This window comes from Excalfactoria chinensis, chromosome 1 (assembly GCF_039878825.1).
Source record: "Excalfactoria chinensis isolate bCotChi1 chromosome 1, bCotChi1.hap2, whole genome shotgun sequence".
Lineage (NCBI taxonomy): Eukaryota > Metazoa > Chordata > Aves > Galliformes > Phasianidae > Excalfactoria > Excalfactoria chinensis.
Genome location: NC_092825.1, coordinates 46,913,650 through 46,930,940, shown reverse-complemented (window position 1 = coordinate 46,930,940; position 17,291 = coordinate 46,913,650). Strand labels below are relative to the sequence as shown.

Here is a 17,291-nt window from a genome sequence, read left to right as displayed (position 1 = left end):
AGGGAACAAAAAATAGAGCGTTGTTGCTTAGCACAGCATGGCGGTCACATGGAGCACAGCGTGCCTGGCTCCCGGGGATCACAAACCCAAGGGCAAAGCAACACCGGCTTCTCCAGGAAGAAATTCAGAGCCCAGGGCTGTGGGCTGCCCACCAACAGGAGCTGCTCCATGAGCACATCCCAGCGTACAGCAAGACACGACGAGCAGTTATTATATCATGCTTTTAATACAAACTTAAAAAAATCTGGAACGATAGAAACTGTACAGATTTGATCAACCTTTTTTTTTTGTTGTTGTTGTTTGTTTTTTAACTAAATCTCTAAAGACACGCCAATATCCCGTCCCAAAATATTGCACAACATTCTGAATACAAAACTCTGATTGTATTCCTCCTTCGCTACACAACAAGGAAAGAAAAAGAAATAAAAGGAAAAAAAATAAAAGAAAAGGAAAAAAAAAAGCCATCAGTCCCCCAGATCTCCCCCCTCAGAGCCCTCCTGCCTCACAAAGGAGCCACCAAAGCACACACGGATCCTCCACCCGGAGCAGCACGGATCTCTCGCATTCATTCCTTCTCCACAGGGCAATGTGGCGGGAAGGCCAGGAGGAGGCTGAGAAGGGGAGAAAGGAATCTTCACTGCCTTTTTTTTTTTTTGTGGTTTTTTTTTTGTGTTGTTTGTTTGTTTTTTAAGGTTTTTTTTTTCCTGAAAAAATATTTTTTCTCTCTCCTCTTTTTTTTTTTAAGAAAAAATCTCGAAAAGAAAAAAATTACAGTTTTTTTTTGTTTTTTTTTTCTTTTACGTTAGAAATATACATATATTATATAGACCTCTTGCATCTTACAAATGTAGCAAATTATTCAATACAAACGGACGTCAACGAAAAGAACACAAACCCATAAAAAATAAAGTTTAAAAAACAAAAAACCAACAAAACAAAACCAAAAAAACCAAAGCGAAAAGTCTCTCTTCTCTCCCTAAGAAACCAGGTAAATTAGTGCAGGTTTTAAAAAATAAAACTGAAGCCGAACGCCTACATCCAAGACTAGAAAAGCCCTGAAAAGGCTGCTATGTTTCCATCGCCGCCTGAAGCTTCCCAACGCTTCTGAAGCACACTTGTTTGATACAGAGCTTGGTCCCTCCCTCCCCTTGCGCCACGGTTCCCAACGTGGCTCTGGGGGCAAAGTGGCATCGAAGCTTCACACGCACAGGGTTGGGGCTCCCTGCCTCTCCCCAAAGGGGTCCGCTGTCCCACGGCAGCGACTGGCAGGTGGCACTGCCGGCACTGGGGACAGCCGGGTCCCAGGAGCGGGCCCTGGCAGTCAGTAGTGTGCTCCCAGGGAGAGGGTGGCAGTGGTAACATCCATAAGTAGGTTAAAAACCAAACAGAATAGGAAAAGAAAGATGCAGATGGCTCAGCTGTTCCTGAGCAGCTTGCTCCAGCCTGGAAACCCACAGGGCTGAGGCTACGGATGCCATTTTGGGAGAAGCCAAGTGAGCCGGCCCGCCGTGCCGCTCATAGCCCGATGGCAGCAAGCAGCCTGCTGGGGGCCTGCCCCCGCCAGGATGGAAATGCTCCTCAACACTGTGGCAGCAATGGCCCTCCACACCCATCCCGTTGCCTCTGCAAAGGCTCACCGGCAACAACAGGAGGGCTGACACGCCTTCATCTCGGATCAAGGAGAGGGAAAAAGCACGAGCTGCGGAGCACCTCACTGTACAGAGATGTCCTGAAGGAGCACATTGGTACAGCAACCACAGAAGTGGGTTTTTCGGAGGGTGCTCCAGAGACATCGTTTCAAGAGAACTAAACCCTGAGCCAGGCAGCAAAAAGCTCATTTTTCTTTTAAACTTCAAAAATTGGAGTCTCATCACTGTTTCTCTCCTCTCCGCACTCTGCCGTGCTCCCACCACAGCCTCCAAGGAGGCTCCTTCACACCCAGGGGTCCTCCAGCCCCACCTGGGGGCTCAGACCCTGGCACAGAAGTGACCTGTAGACTACTTACCATTGCTCAAGACAGCAGCTTCCACAACATAGCCCTTCCTTCTCCCCAAAATAACGCTGCCTCTAACTACAGAAAAAAATCCCCTCTCTAAGATGAAGATAAATCCACAGCCAGCAACAAGAGTTCAAACCTAGGACCAAAGGATCACAAGTGAATGCTCAGCCCTGCAGGTAGGGTGTCCACCAGGAGGGGACAGGATCCAACAGCTCAGCACCACCTCCTCACACAGGGACAGACCCGTAGCGTTCCTACACTGCAGGGCTGCCCTCCGAGCCAACCCCAAAAGGGCACAGAAAAGCCCCTTGGCTGGTGCACAAGAGGGACCGAAAGCAGTTCTGCCCTTCTACAGCTGGAGATGAGAGGTGGCAGCGGGTGCTTCTCAGCACGGACACAACTGGATGCTCGACAGCAGCCTGGAGCAACAACAGCGCAGTAGTGCGAACCTGCAGGCACATGAGATGCTCTCCTCCCACACACACAGCAGTAACAGCAAAGCGAGCCCACCTCATTCTGCCTGCCCCTCCTACAGCCAGGCGGGAGGGGAAAGGGAGCACTGTGACCTACATCTGTGCTGACCTGGGGATGGGGAAGGGGGAACACAACCCAAAAGACCAGAGACTCGTTTAAAGAGTAAAAAAGTGAGTAGGAGAAAAAGCACAGGGACTGAGTTAAAAAAACAAGTCAGTGCTTCAGGAGCGTTGCCAGCACAGCGCAACAACACTGGGCTCTTTCTTTTTCCAAGAAGTTATATTTATAAGATTTGAATATTTTCTGTATATTTCTGTTTTCTCTCCCCGTGTGTTTTGTTGTTGTTGTTCCCCCCCTCCCTCCCGTGCCCCCAATACTCTCCTTCCCTGCGTTCAGTTGGCCAGGACGACGGGCTGGAAGGACTGGCTGGGATACTGCATGGCGTTCAGGTTGTAGCTGAGTCCTTCCACAAAGGGAGACTTCTCCAAGAAGAGGCTGTTGGTGCTGCCGCCGAAGACCTGAGCCATGTCAAAGGTGCTGCCCGTGCCAGCGTTGAACTGCGATGCCGGAGGGATGCTGCTGGCCTGGCTCTCACTGGCAACACCATCAAAGAACAGGCTGCTGGCCCCTGGTGAGCCGCCGCTGTAAACGAACTCCTTGGCATTGGGGGAGAGCTGCGACTGCGGGGCTTGGCTCCCAGCACCCCCGATGAAGTTCAGAGAGTGCATGGACAGGGAGAGGCCCTTGTGCTTCAGCAGGTTGGTAGTGGGCGACCTGACCATCCGCGGCTGTTGCGCAGCCCCTGCACCGCCACCCCCTGCTCCGGCCCCTCCACCCTTCTTCATCTTGGTGGAGCCAAACTTAGTGGCAGCAAACGTGGCAGTGGTGAAAGTGATGGGCTGGGCAGAGCGAGGGATGAAGGTGGGACTCGGTGACTGGCCAAAAGAGGGGGATGGAGAGTTAGACAGCGAGTTGTCCTGGCTGCCAATGGGGACAAATACCTGGGCATCAGGGTTGAAGCTGCTCTTGATTTCTTTGTCTAGCTCAGCAGCGCTGCAGCCCTCGCTGTCATCCAGGTAGAGGACCTTAACAGAGCCCTTCTCACCGATCTGGTAGGAGACCTCGAAGGGATCAATCCAGACGCTCAGTTCTTCTGGCACATTGGCACGTACATCCTCCACAGCCAGTCCGCTCCGCTTGGCCGCCAGCTCCACTACTGGGTCCACCGTCTCCCCAATATGAACACAGCGGTAGCCTGAGCCCTTCAGAGGCTTCTCTGGGTACCAGTGACCCTCATATTTCTTCTTCAGCAGGCGCTCTAGCTCCTCACCAAACAGGTCCGCCCGCCTCCGAGGAAGCTTGTTGTACAGGTATGAGATGATGAAGTTAAGAGCAACTTTAATCTCCAGATGCATACTCCCTTCACAGCAAGCAAGTCAGGGCAGTGTATTAAAAGAGACAAAATGACACACACATAGAAAGGATTTGGCTCCAAGCAGACCTAGGAAAAAAAAAAAAGAGAAAAGGATGGATGAAAATGAGAAAATACAACAACTCTCCACCTACTGAGATAAACAGCCACACTGTTTCATTAACAGAAGCGGAACAAGCAGCGATGCTCACTAGGCGTCAGCCCCGAATTCCTGGTGCTGCTGGGGAACAGCCTTCCTGGTCCTGTGCAGAAGAAACAGGAGCGTAGCTGCTCCTGTGCACAGCTACGTGCCGTGTACCCATCTCGCTGCCAAAAGCAGGCAGGCCAACTGCCTGCTGTGGCAGAGCTATTTCAGCCAACACGCCTCACTACGCCCTGGCATCCGGTTGCTTCCAGCACAGCTCCCTGCAGCCGCCTCTCCAAGCACACGAGCACCACCTGGAAGCCTCGTGACTCTCTCGGCAGCTCTGCAGGGACCTGTGTGGAGATGGCTCTCCTTGGGAGACCAGGAGCACCACGTCCTACCGGCACAGACTGAAGTAATCCTTTCTCCCCTCTCACCTGCCCAAGGAAGTCTTTGAAATGGAGAGAATCCACACAAAGCACCATGTGAAACCACAACACTCAGCTCTCCCATTACACTCGGATTTATTGTTTACCTGTGTACAACCCCCAGGTAGGCCTGCACTGTGCGTTGTCACTCACCCCGAGCAAACGCATCCCACAGATATCTGATGAGGAAGCGCACTTCCAGCAGCCTACACGCCTCTCTGCAGGCAAGCAGAATATCCAGTTTTTAATTGGCAGCTTCATCAGAGGCTGTTCAGCCTTCAGCTACCCTCACCTTGCTCGAGAAGCCACACCATGCTAAGCTGCCTTCCTAACATGGGCTGCGGGGATGCTCTCATGCGGTGCCCGGCGGTGTTTACGACCTGTGCCAATTATCTGGGGGCGGGGATGGAGCACAAACCTCAGCTGTCAGCATTCCCCCAAAAAAGCAGGAGGCCGGCAGCAAAGCCCCACACCCAGGCTAGGAGGAACTGCCCAGACTTGTTGGCTTCAGCTGGCTGAGTGGACGAGTAGAATTAAATAAGCACATTTTAAGAAAAAACCTCAACTATTTTTAAGCTTTATTACTAAGAAAACAAGCAGGTACGTTTTACGTTTTCTTACTGCGTGAATTGGAGTTAAAGAAGGCTCAGTTTGAGGAACCAACAACAAATCCCACAGCTCAAGCCTGCCAATAGCAAGGCCAATGCTGGAGGAATCCCTTTCAGGTTTAACTCAGTAACATGAGAAACCACAGGAATGAGCCCAGGGACTGACCAAGAACGGAGGAACACCAAAGAAGCAATGAGAAAGCAGAGCTTCCAGCAGGAAGAAAGGAGGAATCATTTCCAGAAGGCAGAAGCCTCAGGGCTGAGACAGAGCCCTGTACAGAGAGAGGGGCACCGGGCAGAGCCCCAGAGGAGTACAGTGACCTCCCAGAGAGGGTTCACAAAGCCCTGTGCTACCCCAAGGGGTGGTTCTATGAAAGCCTGCCTGCTATGAGGGCCCAGAGGAGTGGGAAATTTGAGATCCCCGCAAATTCAGTAGGAAAAAAGCCCGGCTACTTGGTCAATGCTCACATCCCATGTGCTAAACGCTAACCCAGAGCCAACAATAGCGAGAGACACGAGGTTACGTGCAGGGCACGGAGGGTCCCCCACCCTCACCAGCCGCCTGCAGGTCCCTTTTCTCCTTCACCGAGCCCCCTCTCTTTATGGAGGGGTGCGCTCCGAACGTTCCCTATGAAAACCACGGATTAATCACCCCCCAGGCTCACAGGGACACTGAGAGCTACCATTCCTTAGGCTGCTAACAAGGGGAGGCCCTGTTCCCGGGGACCCCTCGAGCTCCTTCCAAAGCGTTTCCACACAGCGCAAAGCCAAGCCGCGGTCCAGCCGCCCCGGAGCCGCGCCGGCCCCCCCCCCCCCCCCGGGCCGCTCCCCCAGGACCGGCTGCGCCCGTGCCGCCGCCGCCATTTTACCTCCCAGCCTCTGGGCCGCCTCCCGCCGCGCGGCACTCTGGGAGCTGCAGTCCGCGCGCCCCCCCGCGCCGCCCCGCTCCCCGTGACCCACTTCCCCTCCGAACTACGAGGCCCGGCAGGTCCCGCGCGCGGCTCCGCCCGCCGCCCCAGCGCTGCCTCGGTGGGGCAGGCCGAAAAATTTTCCACGGCACATGCGCGGTGCGGCACCGCCCGTCCCGGAGCAACGCCCCGAAGCCGGCGACCGCCGGGCAGCCGCCCCCCTCCCTCCTTCGCCTCCTCCTCCCTCTCCCTGTCAGCGAAGCGGGGAGGCGGGGGGGGGGGGCGTGTATGTGTGTGGGGGGGGTGCAGGACAAGGCGGCCCCCTCTCAGGCCGAGAGACCCCGAGGCGGCTCCACGAGCACAGAACCGGGTCTGACCTCCACCCCCGGCAGCGAAGGGCACCCCCGGGCCGCCCGCGGAGGCCCCGCCGCCCCCCTCCCCCGCGCAGAGCCGGCGGCGGCTTTGTTGAGCGCGGCCGGGCAGAGCCCCTCAGCCCCGTTAAGACGCACGGAAAGCCCCGGGACGCCGTCCTCGGCCCGTCCCGCCGGTCCGAGCCCTCCGCCCCGCTCACCGTTCTCTCAGCTCCAGGCTCTGAGGGGGCCGGGGGAGCCCGAGCGCTGCGTGCCGCTCTCCGCCCCGTCCCTCGCTTCTCTCTCTCTCCCCGTCAAGCGCTGCGCTCCCTCCGCGGGGCGGGCCCGGGGGTGGCGTCGCGGCTGTAGGGCCGAAGGTGTCGAGGTCCGCCCGGAGGTGTCGGTTCGAGTACAGCCGCCGCCTCACCCCCACCGGCCTGGAGCCGCCCGCGCCCTGGCCCCGAGTGAGCCAACTCACGGCAAACTTTCACCCTTAGCAACCCCGCGCACGGATCCGCGCTCCCGCCCCGCGTGATGCGGCCGCGGAGGGGCGGGCCGGGACTACTTCCCCACCCCTCAGCACCGCCCGGCGCGCTGAGCCCGCGGGGGAGGGGAGCGAGCCATGTTCCTTCTTTTACTTTGTACTTCTTTGCTTTCTTTTTGCTCTTGTCCACGCCGCGCAGAGGGTCCAGCAGCACTAGGGAAGACAGGGGCGGGGGGGCTTAGTGGGTATCAAGTGTCTGACCCGAGGAGGGACCCCCCCCCCCCCCCCCCCCCCGCGGCGTTACTGAGGGGCACACGCGGCCCGGCGCTGTCTCTCACACTCCGACCCCTGTGAATGAGCTCCGCGGCCCCTGGGATCTCCCCCGGCCCGTGGCCGCCGATCTCCCGGCAGGACCCCGCGCAGGGAGCAGCCCCCGCCCCGCCGTTCGCGGACTATTTGTTCGCAGTGCGCCCGTGCGCTTCCGCCGCCGCGAATAGGGCCGGCCCGGCCACGGCGGAGGCGAGCCGCAAGGTGCGCCGACAGCAGAGTGCTAAAAATAACCGAGCCGTGTTAGCAACAGCCTCCTCATTGGCCGGCCGGGCCCGGCGGCGCGTTCGGATTGGTGCGCCGCCTCAGCCAATGAGAAGAAGGGGGTGTGCGTACGGGGCGGGGCCAGGCTTGGCGCGGGGTCTGCTGGGGGCTGTAGTTCGCAGAACGGCGAGGCCGGGCTGTAGGCGGGGTGAGGGCGCCGGGCCTCCGTCCTAAAGAATTCCCGAGCAACGTGCCGTCGCGGAGTGGCATTGCTCTATAACAGGATCGTCTCAGTGCGCAGCATGACATGCAAAGTCAGACAACTTTCCATAGGCACTGTCCCCATCACCAAACACCACGTTCCTCTCCTGCTCCCACAGCCATCCTCAGCATCTTCCCGGGCTTAGAATAGAATAACTGAAGTTGGAAAAGACTGTTCAGATCATTGAGTCCAACCATCAGCCCATCCCACCGTGCCCACTGCACACGTCCCTCAGTGCCACATCCACACGGCTCTGCACCTCCATGCACAGTGACTGCACCGCCCTTATGGGGAAGAAATTCTTCCTCATATCCAACCTAAACTCATCCCTTGGAGCTGAACGGGAACTCAGCTACCAAAGAACTCCCCAACAACCCTTTGCTTGGCTGGAAACAAAGTCACACCGTCAGCCATCAGGAAATTGAAACGATGGCGCTATTTTTAGCATCGTGAAGGAAAAAAATTGGCAATTACGTGGCTACAATTCTATTGTTGTTTTAATAAGGTGTTACTAAGAGGGTGTTTACACATTAGGACTCTTTAAGATATTTGCATCTCGACCAGCTCCTGTAATTACCCAGTGCCAGCCCACGTGCGTGTGGAGGAATCCTGTCCCTGTATCCGCTCCTGCATTCCCCATCGTGTGGTGTTCCCACAAAGCACAGCCACCCAGTCACACACACACAGCACAGGAATGGCCCAGCCGCAGGGGCAGGGTAAGTCCTGCTGGCCTCATCCATGCTGAGGAAGGTTGTAATCAGCGTAATTAACACCGCCGTACCTCTTGACATCCAAGTCACAAGGCAACCTCAAGGAAATGGATTTCTTTGTCCTGCTATTGAAGCAGGCAGGACATCTCCAGCTGATCTCCGTAATGAGAAAGCAACATCTCTGCAGGTAAGGTTTCTGAAAGCAGGATTTCACCTATGCACTGGGGAAGCTCGGAGGTAGGCTCAAGGCATCTGCCAGCCCTCAGCGTTTTTTAAAGGTCGTGATTCAGGCTCAAGGGCTGTGATGATGCCCTTGGTGAGACGATTCAATGACGGGAGGTGCGCTGGAGAGTTACTGCTGAGCTCAGAACTGAGCTGTGACACGGTGGCTGGCCTTTGGTCAGAAGGGGTGTGTAGGGAACATCCCTGTTTCACAAGGCAGCGATGCCTTGTTAGTACTGGCAACAGAGACCAGTTACCTAATAGGCCAAGAGTTTCCATGTTTCTCCTCCCCCTCTGTGTAAACATTTAAAATAAAAGGATTTTTTACTCATTACATAACATCCTTTTGAATGGGGGGTGGGGGGGAAGGCACTAACTTCACCTAGAAAAGTAATAGCTTCAGCCCCATGCACTCAGGATTTGCAGCCAGCACCATGAGGGTTCAGCCCCATAGGAAAGGCAGCATCCCTTCCAGCTGTCCTTGCTCCTCTGCCTGCAGCCAGGGAGCCCCTGAATCACCTGCACCGGGAAGTGATGCCTCTCCAGTGCCTAACAACACACAGCAGAACACTCCCTGTCTCATTCCCTCCTTTACCACCCCTTTTTACTATGTGCTCTGACAGGGAATCTACTGGACAAGAGTGATTTCAATGAGTTTTGTTCTGTTGATCTCTTTGGGTAACAAACACTTCATTTTCCTGGTGGCCCCCACATGGGTATCACTCACTGGCGAACAGAAATCATCACCACGCAAGCAAAGGCTGGAGTTTTTCTGGGCTACCCAACTGTATCCGTTACCCTTGTCTGCATAAGCAGCTCCAGGGCAATGTCCCATCCGTGCTTTGAAAGTAGCAGAAAGGCAGTGGCACTGAACTGATGTGAGCAGCAGAGGCATTTGGCATTCTCCCCAGAGCTCTCTGAGCAAACAAGGCGAAGGGAAAAGAGCCCGTCCCTCCCTCTCTCCACCTGCCCAGTGACTCAGAACAACTAGAAATGGCAGCTTTACTCTTGCTGCTGCCAAATGCAGACCTATACACCCGGCAGAGCGAGGGCTGCAGGAATGCCAAGGAAGTAAATGTGCTCAGCCCTTTTTGGGGTGGGGGAAGGGATGAGGGCTCTCAGGTCTCTATAGCAACCCCTGGTTAAATGGTCAGGAACAAGGGCAGCTCCAAAATTAGATCTTCTAAGGTACCCTGCACCAGAGGCAGGAACTCTGAGAAAAAAAAAGAAATTCAAACTTCATTTCCCACTGGCTTCACTGAATGACATTTCTCATCTAAAAAACTTCAGGGAAAGAAAAGAAAGCAGAAAAGATATGTACCAACCTTCTGCATTCCTTATGTGATAACCCAGGCAGCCTGACTGAGAGTAACTGATAAATTCTGGTTGAAGCGATAAAGTTCCAGGTACAAAAAGAAATCTGCATGTCATGTTCTGGTTTGAAAGAAATACAGAATTTAACGCAGCTGATAACAGCTTGGACATGAGCTTCCCAGCCAGGAACAAGAGACAGCCACTTACTGAGGCAGAAATACTCAGAGTGGGTTTGCTGGAACCAGAGAACCAGTTTGCTCCGAGTATATTAGCAAATGGCATCCACATTAGTACAAGTTAACCAGAAGCTGTGCAAGGGAACAAAGGTGCAGGGAAGAAGATATACAGATGTTCTCGAGATTGCAAAAGGCTTGGAAGAGGAAAACAGAAGAGAAAAAAAGAGAAAAATAGGGGGGAGGGAGGAACAGCTGAGATAGCTGTAGGACCACTCATAGCTAGAGCCAGCTACAGCAGGAAGAAATTGCTTTTATGGGAAAGGAGATCACAATTTGTCTGCTTGTTTTCTCTTAGCTGAAATACCTAAATGGCTACAACAGGCAGAAGAGATGTCAGAGAGGAGCTAGAGGAAGCAGTACTAGCTTCAGGGTAATAACTGAAATCCCAGAAGGTGCTGTATACAGAGAGTCACTGCCCTAACTGCAGCACACACTGTGCTCTATGAAGACCTTAAGGACCATGAGGCATGGTACAGCCCTAATTTAACCCTCTGGGGCACACACGCAGTTATCCCTCTGCGTAAAGGCACCCGCTTCCAGATCTCTGCTGAGCAAACAGACCGCTTTTAGCCTGCACTGGTATTTGACAAACAAGCAGCCCCTGGTTTTCAGCATGCATACAGCTAATAGCCTATCGCACAATAGTTGGTTTCCAGTTACAGCAGGGAAGGCTTTAACTTATTCACAAGAACAGGACAGCGAGTCAAATAGCTTAGTAGGTTTTAGAAAGGGATTGGATGTTTGCATGGTGAAACAACATCCACAGCCGTTTTAGCTAGGATAAGGGTTACAAGCTCAGCGATCCTCATGCTACAGGACAAAATGATCAGCGGCTGGGATCACACATGCACAAAAGCAATAGCCGTTCCCTGAAGCTCCTTGCAGCAAGGTCACATGGCCATAAGCAGACACTGTTGGAAACCTGATAACCCATTGTACGGTTCTAGCTGGGCTAATCCTCTGTGTCCCCAGAAAGCTCCAAAGAGGTTAGGCACAGAATGAACCAGAGAGAAATCCTTCTGTTACACAAAACATAAAAAACGAGAGAAGCTTTATTGGTATGCATCCTACAGGAGTGGCTACAGAAAGGGCCTTGGATTAATCTGTCAAAGAAAACATGGAACAGCTGTGCTCTCCCTAGGAAAGCACCAGCCACGATTGGTGCTTTTTCACAAAACAGGGCAGCGTGGAAATATACAGGAGGAAGGGATGGGGAGCAGACACACAGGACTGGCCCTCAATGCTTCAGTACCAATGTGTGGGGTGATTTCTAACTGCTGAGAGGATACCTGGCAAGAAGGGAAGCAGAGCATTTCTCCACATCAGCAGCGGCATTTGGTTTTTACTGAGCCAGTCTCCTCCATATGCAAATGATTGCCCACCAGGATACTTTTTAGCCGTGGTAGTTACAGACAGCTACTAGCAAAGCTACTGAAAAAACAAGAGCCAGTCCACATTTACTCTTTCCAATGGTCAGTTCCCATCAGGTTTCAGTCCCCTCTCAGCCCCAAGTATACTACTGAATTTGTACTGCTTTAGAAAACATAGCTGGTTTTCAGTAATAGCAAAGTCCAGAGATGCTCCAAGACCTTCTTGCCAACCTGACGGGTGGTATAGCTGTGAACAGATAGAATCACCTCTTCTTGAATCCATACTTTTTCCTTTCATAGAAGAGATCTGTCTTGGAACTGCCCAGGTTGACAATCTTAGGGCAACCATCTCTCTGCAAAAAGAAAAGAGAATGTGAAGTGGGAGTTGAGCAAACAGAACACTATCATCACATACACAGCTCCAAGAGGCTCATCCCAGGTCCCTCTCTCCCCACCCTGTCCTCAATATACATTTCAAACACCCGTGTAGGCAAACTGCCCTCATATTCTGGTTACTATCAGCAAGAGGAAAAAGGGTGGATGCCTTTTTAACATTACTCTAGGACACTCTCCTCACCGGGGTGAACATGGAAAACAGCTCGTATAACAGTTTAATGAAAAGGATGCTCAGTGCCTCAAGACTGGATTCTTTCTAAATTAGGATACAGAGGATTTACGAGGCTCGAAGGAATAACCTTTCCCCTCCTTAGCCACAAAGAATCTTGTTACTTTGGATGACACTAAGCCATTCTTGTGTTTAGAGATCTCTCTCAGCTGTGACAGCAAAAGTGAATCTCAGATTTCCTGTAGGTTGGATTGATTACTTCAGAAACTACGTGGTCTTCTTGGGAGAGGACAGCTATTCAGAGCAGATATGTGGATTAAGACCTTGTGCCTGAACTGCCATAGAAAGCATGCAGAAAAAAAACAAACCAACAACAGCAGCAACAACAAAAACCAAAAAATCAAATGCAAGAAGGGGAGCAGGAGAGCCCCATTTCAGAGGCATAGCTGCAAACACAAGTTGGAGACATGCACCTCTCTGCAAACTACAGAACATTTGTCAGTGATCCACCTGAGCTTAGCATCTGCATAACTCTTGAGGGCAGAATGATGTGGCTAGCAACAGCAGCTGAGGTGCCCAACAGGCAGAGGAACACGTGTCCTTGACTGTTGCATAAGACTGAGCGGATTAGATTTAGAAAGCCTCTGGGCAGATGTCAGCCACTGCAGAAACTGCACTCAAGCTGTGCCACTAGTATTGGCTTCTGCATGGGAGAAGTGACCTGCTGGGGAGGGTCTGCATAGTAAATGTAACAAGAAAAGAGTAAAGGGGGTAAATCACCTGCCACAACCCATCTCTAGCTACTGTCTTGTTAGTTGACTTGGAACCTCAGCAGCAGGACTCTTCCAAGCCTTGCCTCCCACAAACCAGGGAGCCTGTGACAATCTTGACAGCATTACTGCAGGGCTCTGCTTATTCTTCCACCCCCTCACAAGGAGGTAGAACATGAGCATGCCCCTGTCCCCCAAGAAAGGATGATATTTTGCAACTCAGATCTGTCCTGGATGACAAGGCAGATCTTGGACCTTACCCGCAGACAGAACTGAGATGAAATGATACCTCAGTTCCTTTCTCCAGGGAGGCATAAACCAAGGCTAATGCTAACCAGGTCCTCTGCATTGTGCCTAAAAACATCCGCCTCCATCATTTAAGGATCTGATTTCTTCCTTCCTGATTCTTTTCAGTCTTCCTCTGAGGATGAAGGAAGATGAGTGTTATGACTGAAGCCTCAGGTTGGTAGAGGTTCAGGTGCAGAGCTGTGTCTGTCTGCTTTTCCTATTCTATTCAGGTCAGCACCAGCTATTGTAATTGTGATGTGTACCACCTTCAGCTGTTTTTACTCTGAGCATTCTACACCTGCACCATCTCTGTTCAATCCTGCAAGTCAATCTTGTCACTTGCTCTCTTAGATCTGTAAATTCACATTTGCAATAGTTCGTAACATGCAAGTTTGCTGGTACACAGCAATGGTCTTCTCCTACAGCAGGTTTCATCCAGCTATCAAAATACCTCAATTCTGACTTGTTATTCTGCTCCTCCAGCTCTATATTCTCTATAACCCTCCCTTCCAGAGCAGCGGGCTACTCTACATCTGAACCTACAGATGAGACTAAAGCATGAAAAATACCCATTAGGAATCAATATGAATTGGTCTATTTTACTGATAAACTGTCAAACCAAGTGCTTTGGTTCCACAGACAAGACAACAAAACTACTGCTTCTCACAGCATTTCTAGATGTAGAAGGAAGTACCACCAACAGCATTTCTATCCACATACAATACTTAGATACTAAGAAAGATTGTGCTCCTGTCAGATCTACTGACTAAATTCAGACATGGGCTTGCCCTGTAAGACCTCTAGAGAAAATATGGGTGCTGCAGAAAATTAAAGCAGCAGCTCAGTCGGCTAAGTACATTCCTCTAAATCAAACAGAGCTGTTTGTCAGCACACTCTGCTGACATCAGGGTGTGCTGGAGATGGTGTCTGCAAAAGATCCAGCCCAAAAACCACACAGCAGATACTCTCCACTAGGTCCATATTCCGGCACACTGCAACCACAAGCATCACGTTCTTGCATCTCCCCACAGTCTTCCTACTACATTATTGGCAGTTCTTCATGACTTACACTCACTGTGATGGATATTATTGAATACCTAGAGAGGGAGCATCTGCCTTGTAGCACAGGCACCGCAACTATCTTTCAGAAAGAGAAGATTAAACAGCGCTGATTATAGAAATCAGAGATCAGCAGAAAAGGAGGTGTTTACAACATAGGTCATTCCAGACAAGAATTAAAAAAATTCACACCCCACTGAAATTATACAAGAAATGTTAAGCTTGTAAAAGACAATTAGTGGAGCAAGGACAAAGGGCACTAAGGGCTAACTTTTCTGTAACACAAAGGTAAACATGGGTGGTGATTCTGTAGGCCTTACGATACCATACATGCCAGTGGCATGATCATACCATGTATGGTATGACCACAGACTCAGTAAGAAGCTGATCCTGCCACCGCCTTTGCAACGTCTAAAATGTCTCAGCTGCCGATAAAACTTTGTCTGAGAGATTTAGTAAGATAACAGTTGAAAGTGGTAACAAGCAGAGTGTGGAGGAAGTGAACTGTGAGCGTGCATCGCAAAGCACACGAGGATCCCATGGGATGCAGATTTGGGGCACTGCTCGCTACCTCAAAATGCTCCACAAGCACTGGGAACCACCAACAGGAAAAGAAAAATGCAAGGAAATGAAAACCAGTGCCAGTTCTGGGAGCGGAACCCAAGCATCCAACGTCCTAACATTAATATCACTTGCTCTAAGTCCCTTTAAAGATAAGCATAGCTATTAAACGAAGACATAAGCAATTCTACAAGGAGACTGGATGACAACGTACATCTTTTTCCTGGATGGTACACTCCTTGCAGTAGTAGGCATCAGACACCCCTGGGCCCCCGCAGATGACGCAGCGCCCTTGGTACGAGCCGTAGTTACACTCATCACATATACGCACGAGGGTGCAGGGCCGCACGTACGAGTCACAGATCACACATTTGCCATCACCTGCAAGTACAGCAGTCTTTGGTTACAGAACGTCCTTTTCTCCACCCCACATAAAAGAGGAAAAGCCTGCTGGACAAAGACCTTACCTGCATGCTCAAAGACAATGCAGTTAGACTTCAGAACTTTAGCTTACAGGCACAAGGTGCAACTTTATATTTACACAGACTTCAGAGGAACGAGGGCCAACAGCCTGCCATATCCAAGGTTTTTTTGTTGTTGCTTTTTAAAATCACACATATGCATACCCAGAAAAGCAAGCTGCAGGCATGTCCCTCTGTGACTAGCTAACACTGCTTAAAGTCATACCATCACTTTTACTCTGCAAACTTCCCTTAACGTTTCAATTGTGAAAAAATGCCAAATGGACAAGACTAGTGTCCTTACCTACACAGCAGCAGCACAGTGAGCATCTCCCAGACAGCCACGTCAACCAAAGTCTGGTGTTACTACCCTCAAAGGGATGGGATACGAGATTGTATTTGTAGTGCTTTTAATCCTTCATCCGTTAGAAGGCCAAAGAAAAGGGCAAACCGGCATTAAACTGCCACTTCACAGAGTTGCTTTTGCTTTCTCGCAAGGAACCGAGAGAAATTCAAGCACTCTTATCATACAGGGAAACAGCCATCAGATGCCACGGGCAGTCTCCGCTCTGCAGGCCCCGATCCAAAACTCTGACCTCCAGATGAAAGGCTTCATATCTTATTACCAGTTCCCAAGGTATTTAATCCTGACTCCCAAAACAGCTCATTTAACTTGCTCTTAAATCTCAGTCCTGACTGCCCTCAGCTACTACCACTGGGAATCCGTTTAACTTCTGTGTACTCCTGAAAACAGTTCTGTTGCTTCAGACTGTGCTTCTCCTCAGAAAGCCAGAAATAGCTGGCTTACTTGTACTGAGCTCCTGCAAGAATCTAATGATCAACTGTGCTCTTTCTTTTCTGCTATAGATGAGCACTAGCACAGAATTATAGGGGTTGGAAGGGATCTCCGGGCATCAAGTCCAATACTTTTGCCAAAGCAGGTTCCCTGCAGTAGGTTGCACAGATGTTTGTTTCTGCATATTCATCTACTGGAGCACTTTTATCCATCCATTTCCCATTCTAACAGATGCTGGAGGGAACCCTTCTCAGGCTGTGCAGTCTTTTCCTTTGTGCTTTTCTGCTCCTTTGAAATCATCAGGCTGACCGCTCTGTGTTCCGGATTACGAGGAATCCATCAATCAAGATCTCTCTGTACCTGCAGCCACTGAACGTACTGCAGCATGCCCTCCAGAGCAGCATGCACCGTGTCTATGTGAGCACCCACCGACTCACGCTTGCTCCATACACTTCGGCCAACACACAGGTAACTCCTCCCACCCCAAGCTGCAGTTACCCGTTGTGACACCGAGTCAGCAGCGGAGCGAAAAGAGAAACCGAGCTGCAGGCTCTTACCACAGCGCTGGGTTCTCAACCAACTACACGCAGAAGACGTACTCACATTTTTCACAAAGCCTTCCAATCGCTGTAAGGAGAAAAAGAATTAGAAAGAACACATATTACTTAAGGCTACAGACAGAACACGAAGACAAGCGCTGCCTGTCCTCAGGGCACACCCACCCGGCCCGCAGTTCCGGCGCACGGTGTCCGGCCAACGGCACGCACCGGCCACAAGGAAACCCGCACTCAGCGCCGCATCGCGCTCCCCAACCCCATCCCTGAGCCGGGCAGCGCCGCGTGCCCTCGGGAAGCGCCACGAAGCCCGAGCTCTGAGGGCCGGGGAAAGAGCATGGAGCTGCGCGCGCGGAGCCCGACGGCACCGAACGGGCACCTAACGGGCACCGAACGGACACCTAACGGGCACCGAACGGGCACCGAACGGCCGCCCGACCCCACCGTCAAGGTGCGGAGGGCCGAGGCCGCGCCGGTACTCACCGACGCCCGCCTGCTTGCGGCAGAAGATGAGATCCGGATGGTGCTTGGCCATGGCGCCGTCGACACTACTCGGCGCTTTGCCGCCGTGCCCCGGTCCTGGCAGGGGTGTGGAGAGCGTCCGACAAAGCGGCGCTCCGAGAGGGGACACCGACCCATAACCGAGCTCCGCATAGTGCTGCAAGCTCTATTCGCCTCGTCGCTCCCTTCAACGCGGGGAGCACCCGTACCCCCGCCATAGGAACGCCGCTCTCTCCGCCGGTACCTCCCTGCCAGGACCCGCTCGATCCCGCCCCTCGGCGCCT

General features: G+C 52.1%; 2 protein-coding genes across 2 annotated transcripts; both read right to left on the bottom strand.

Moving 5' to 3' along the window:
• Positions 1-205: 205 nt before the first annotated feature.
• Positions 206-6,872, bottom strand: TOB2 (transducer of ERBB2, 2). Its single transcript, XM_072348952.1, has 2 exons — positions 6,545-6,872; positions 206-3,974 (listed from the first exon to the last, which is right to left on the bottom strand). Exon 2 carries the CDS (start codon positions 3,886-3,888, stop codon positions 2,866-2,868), a length of 1,023 nt encoding a protein of 340 aa, XP_072205053.1. The 5' UTR covers positions 3,889-3,974; positions 6,545-6,872; the 3' UTR covers positions 206-2,865.
• Positions 6,873-8,081: 1,209 nt separating this feature from the next.
• On the bottom strand, positions 8,082-17,282 carry PHF5A (PHD finger protein 5A). The gene is made up of 4 exons (XM_072329150.1): positions 16,990-17,282; positions 16,556-16,579; positions 14,910-15,076; positions 8,082-11,805 (listed from the first exon to the last, which is right to left on the bottom strand). The coding sequence occupies exons 1-4, from the start codon at positions 17,039-17,041 to the stop codon at positions 11,716-11,718; spliced, it is 333 nt and encodes a 110-aa protein (XP_072185251.1). The 5' UTR covers positions 17,042-17,282; the 3' UTR covers positions 8,082-11,715.
• Between the last annotated feature and the right edge of the window lie 9 nt (positions 17,283-17,291).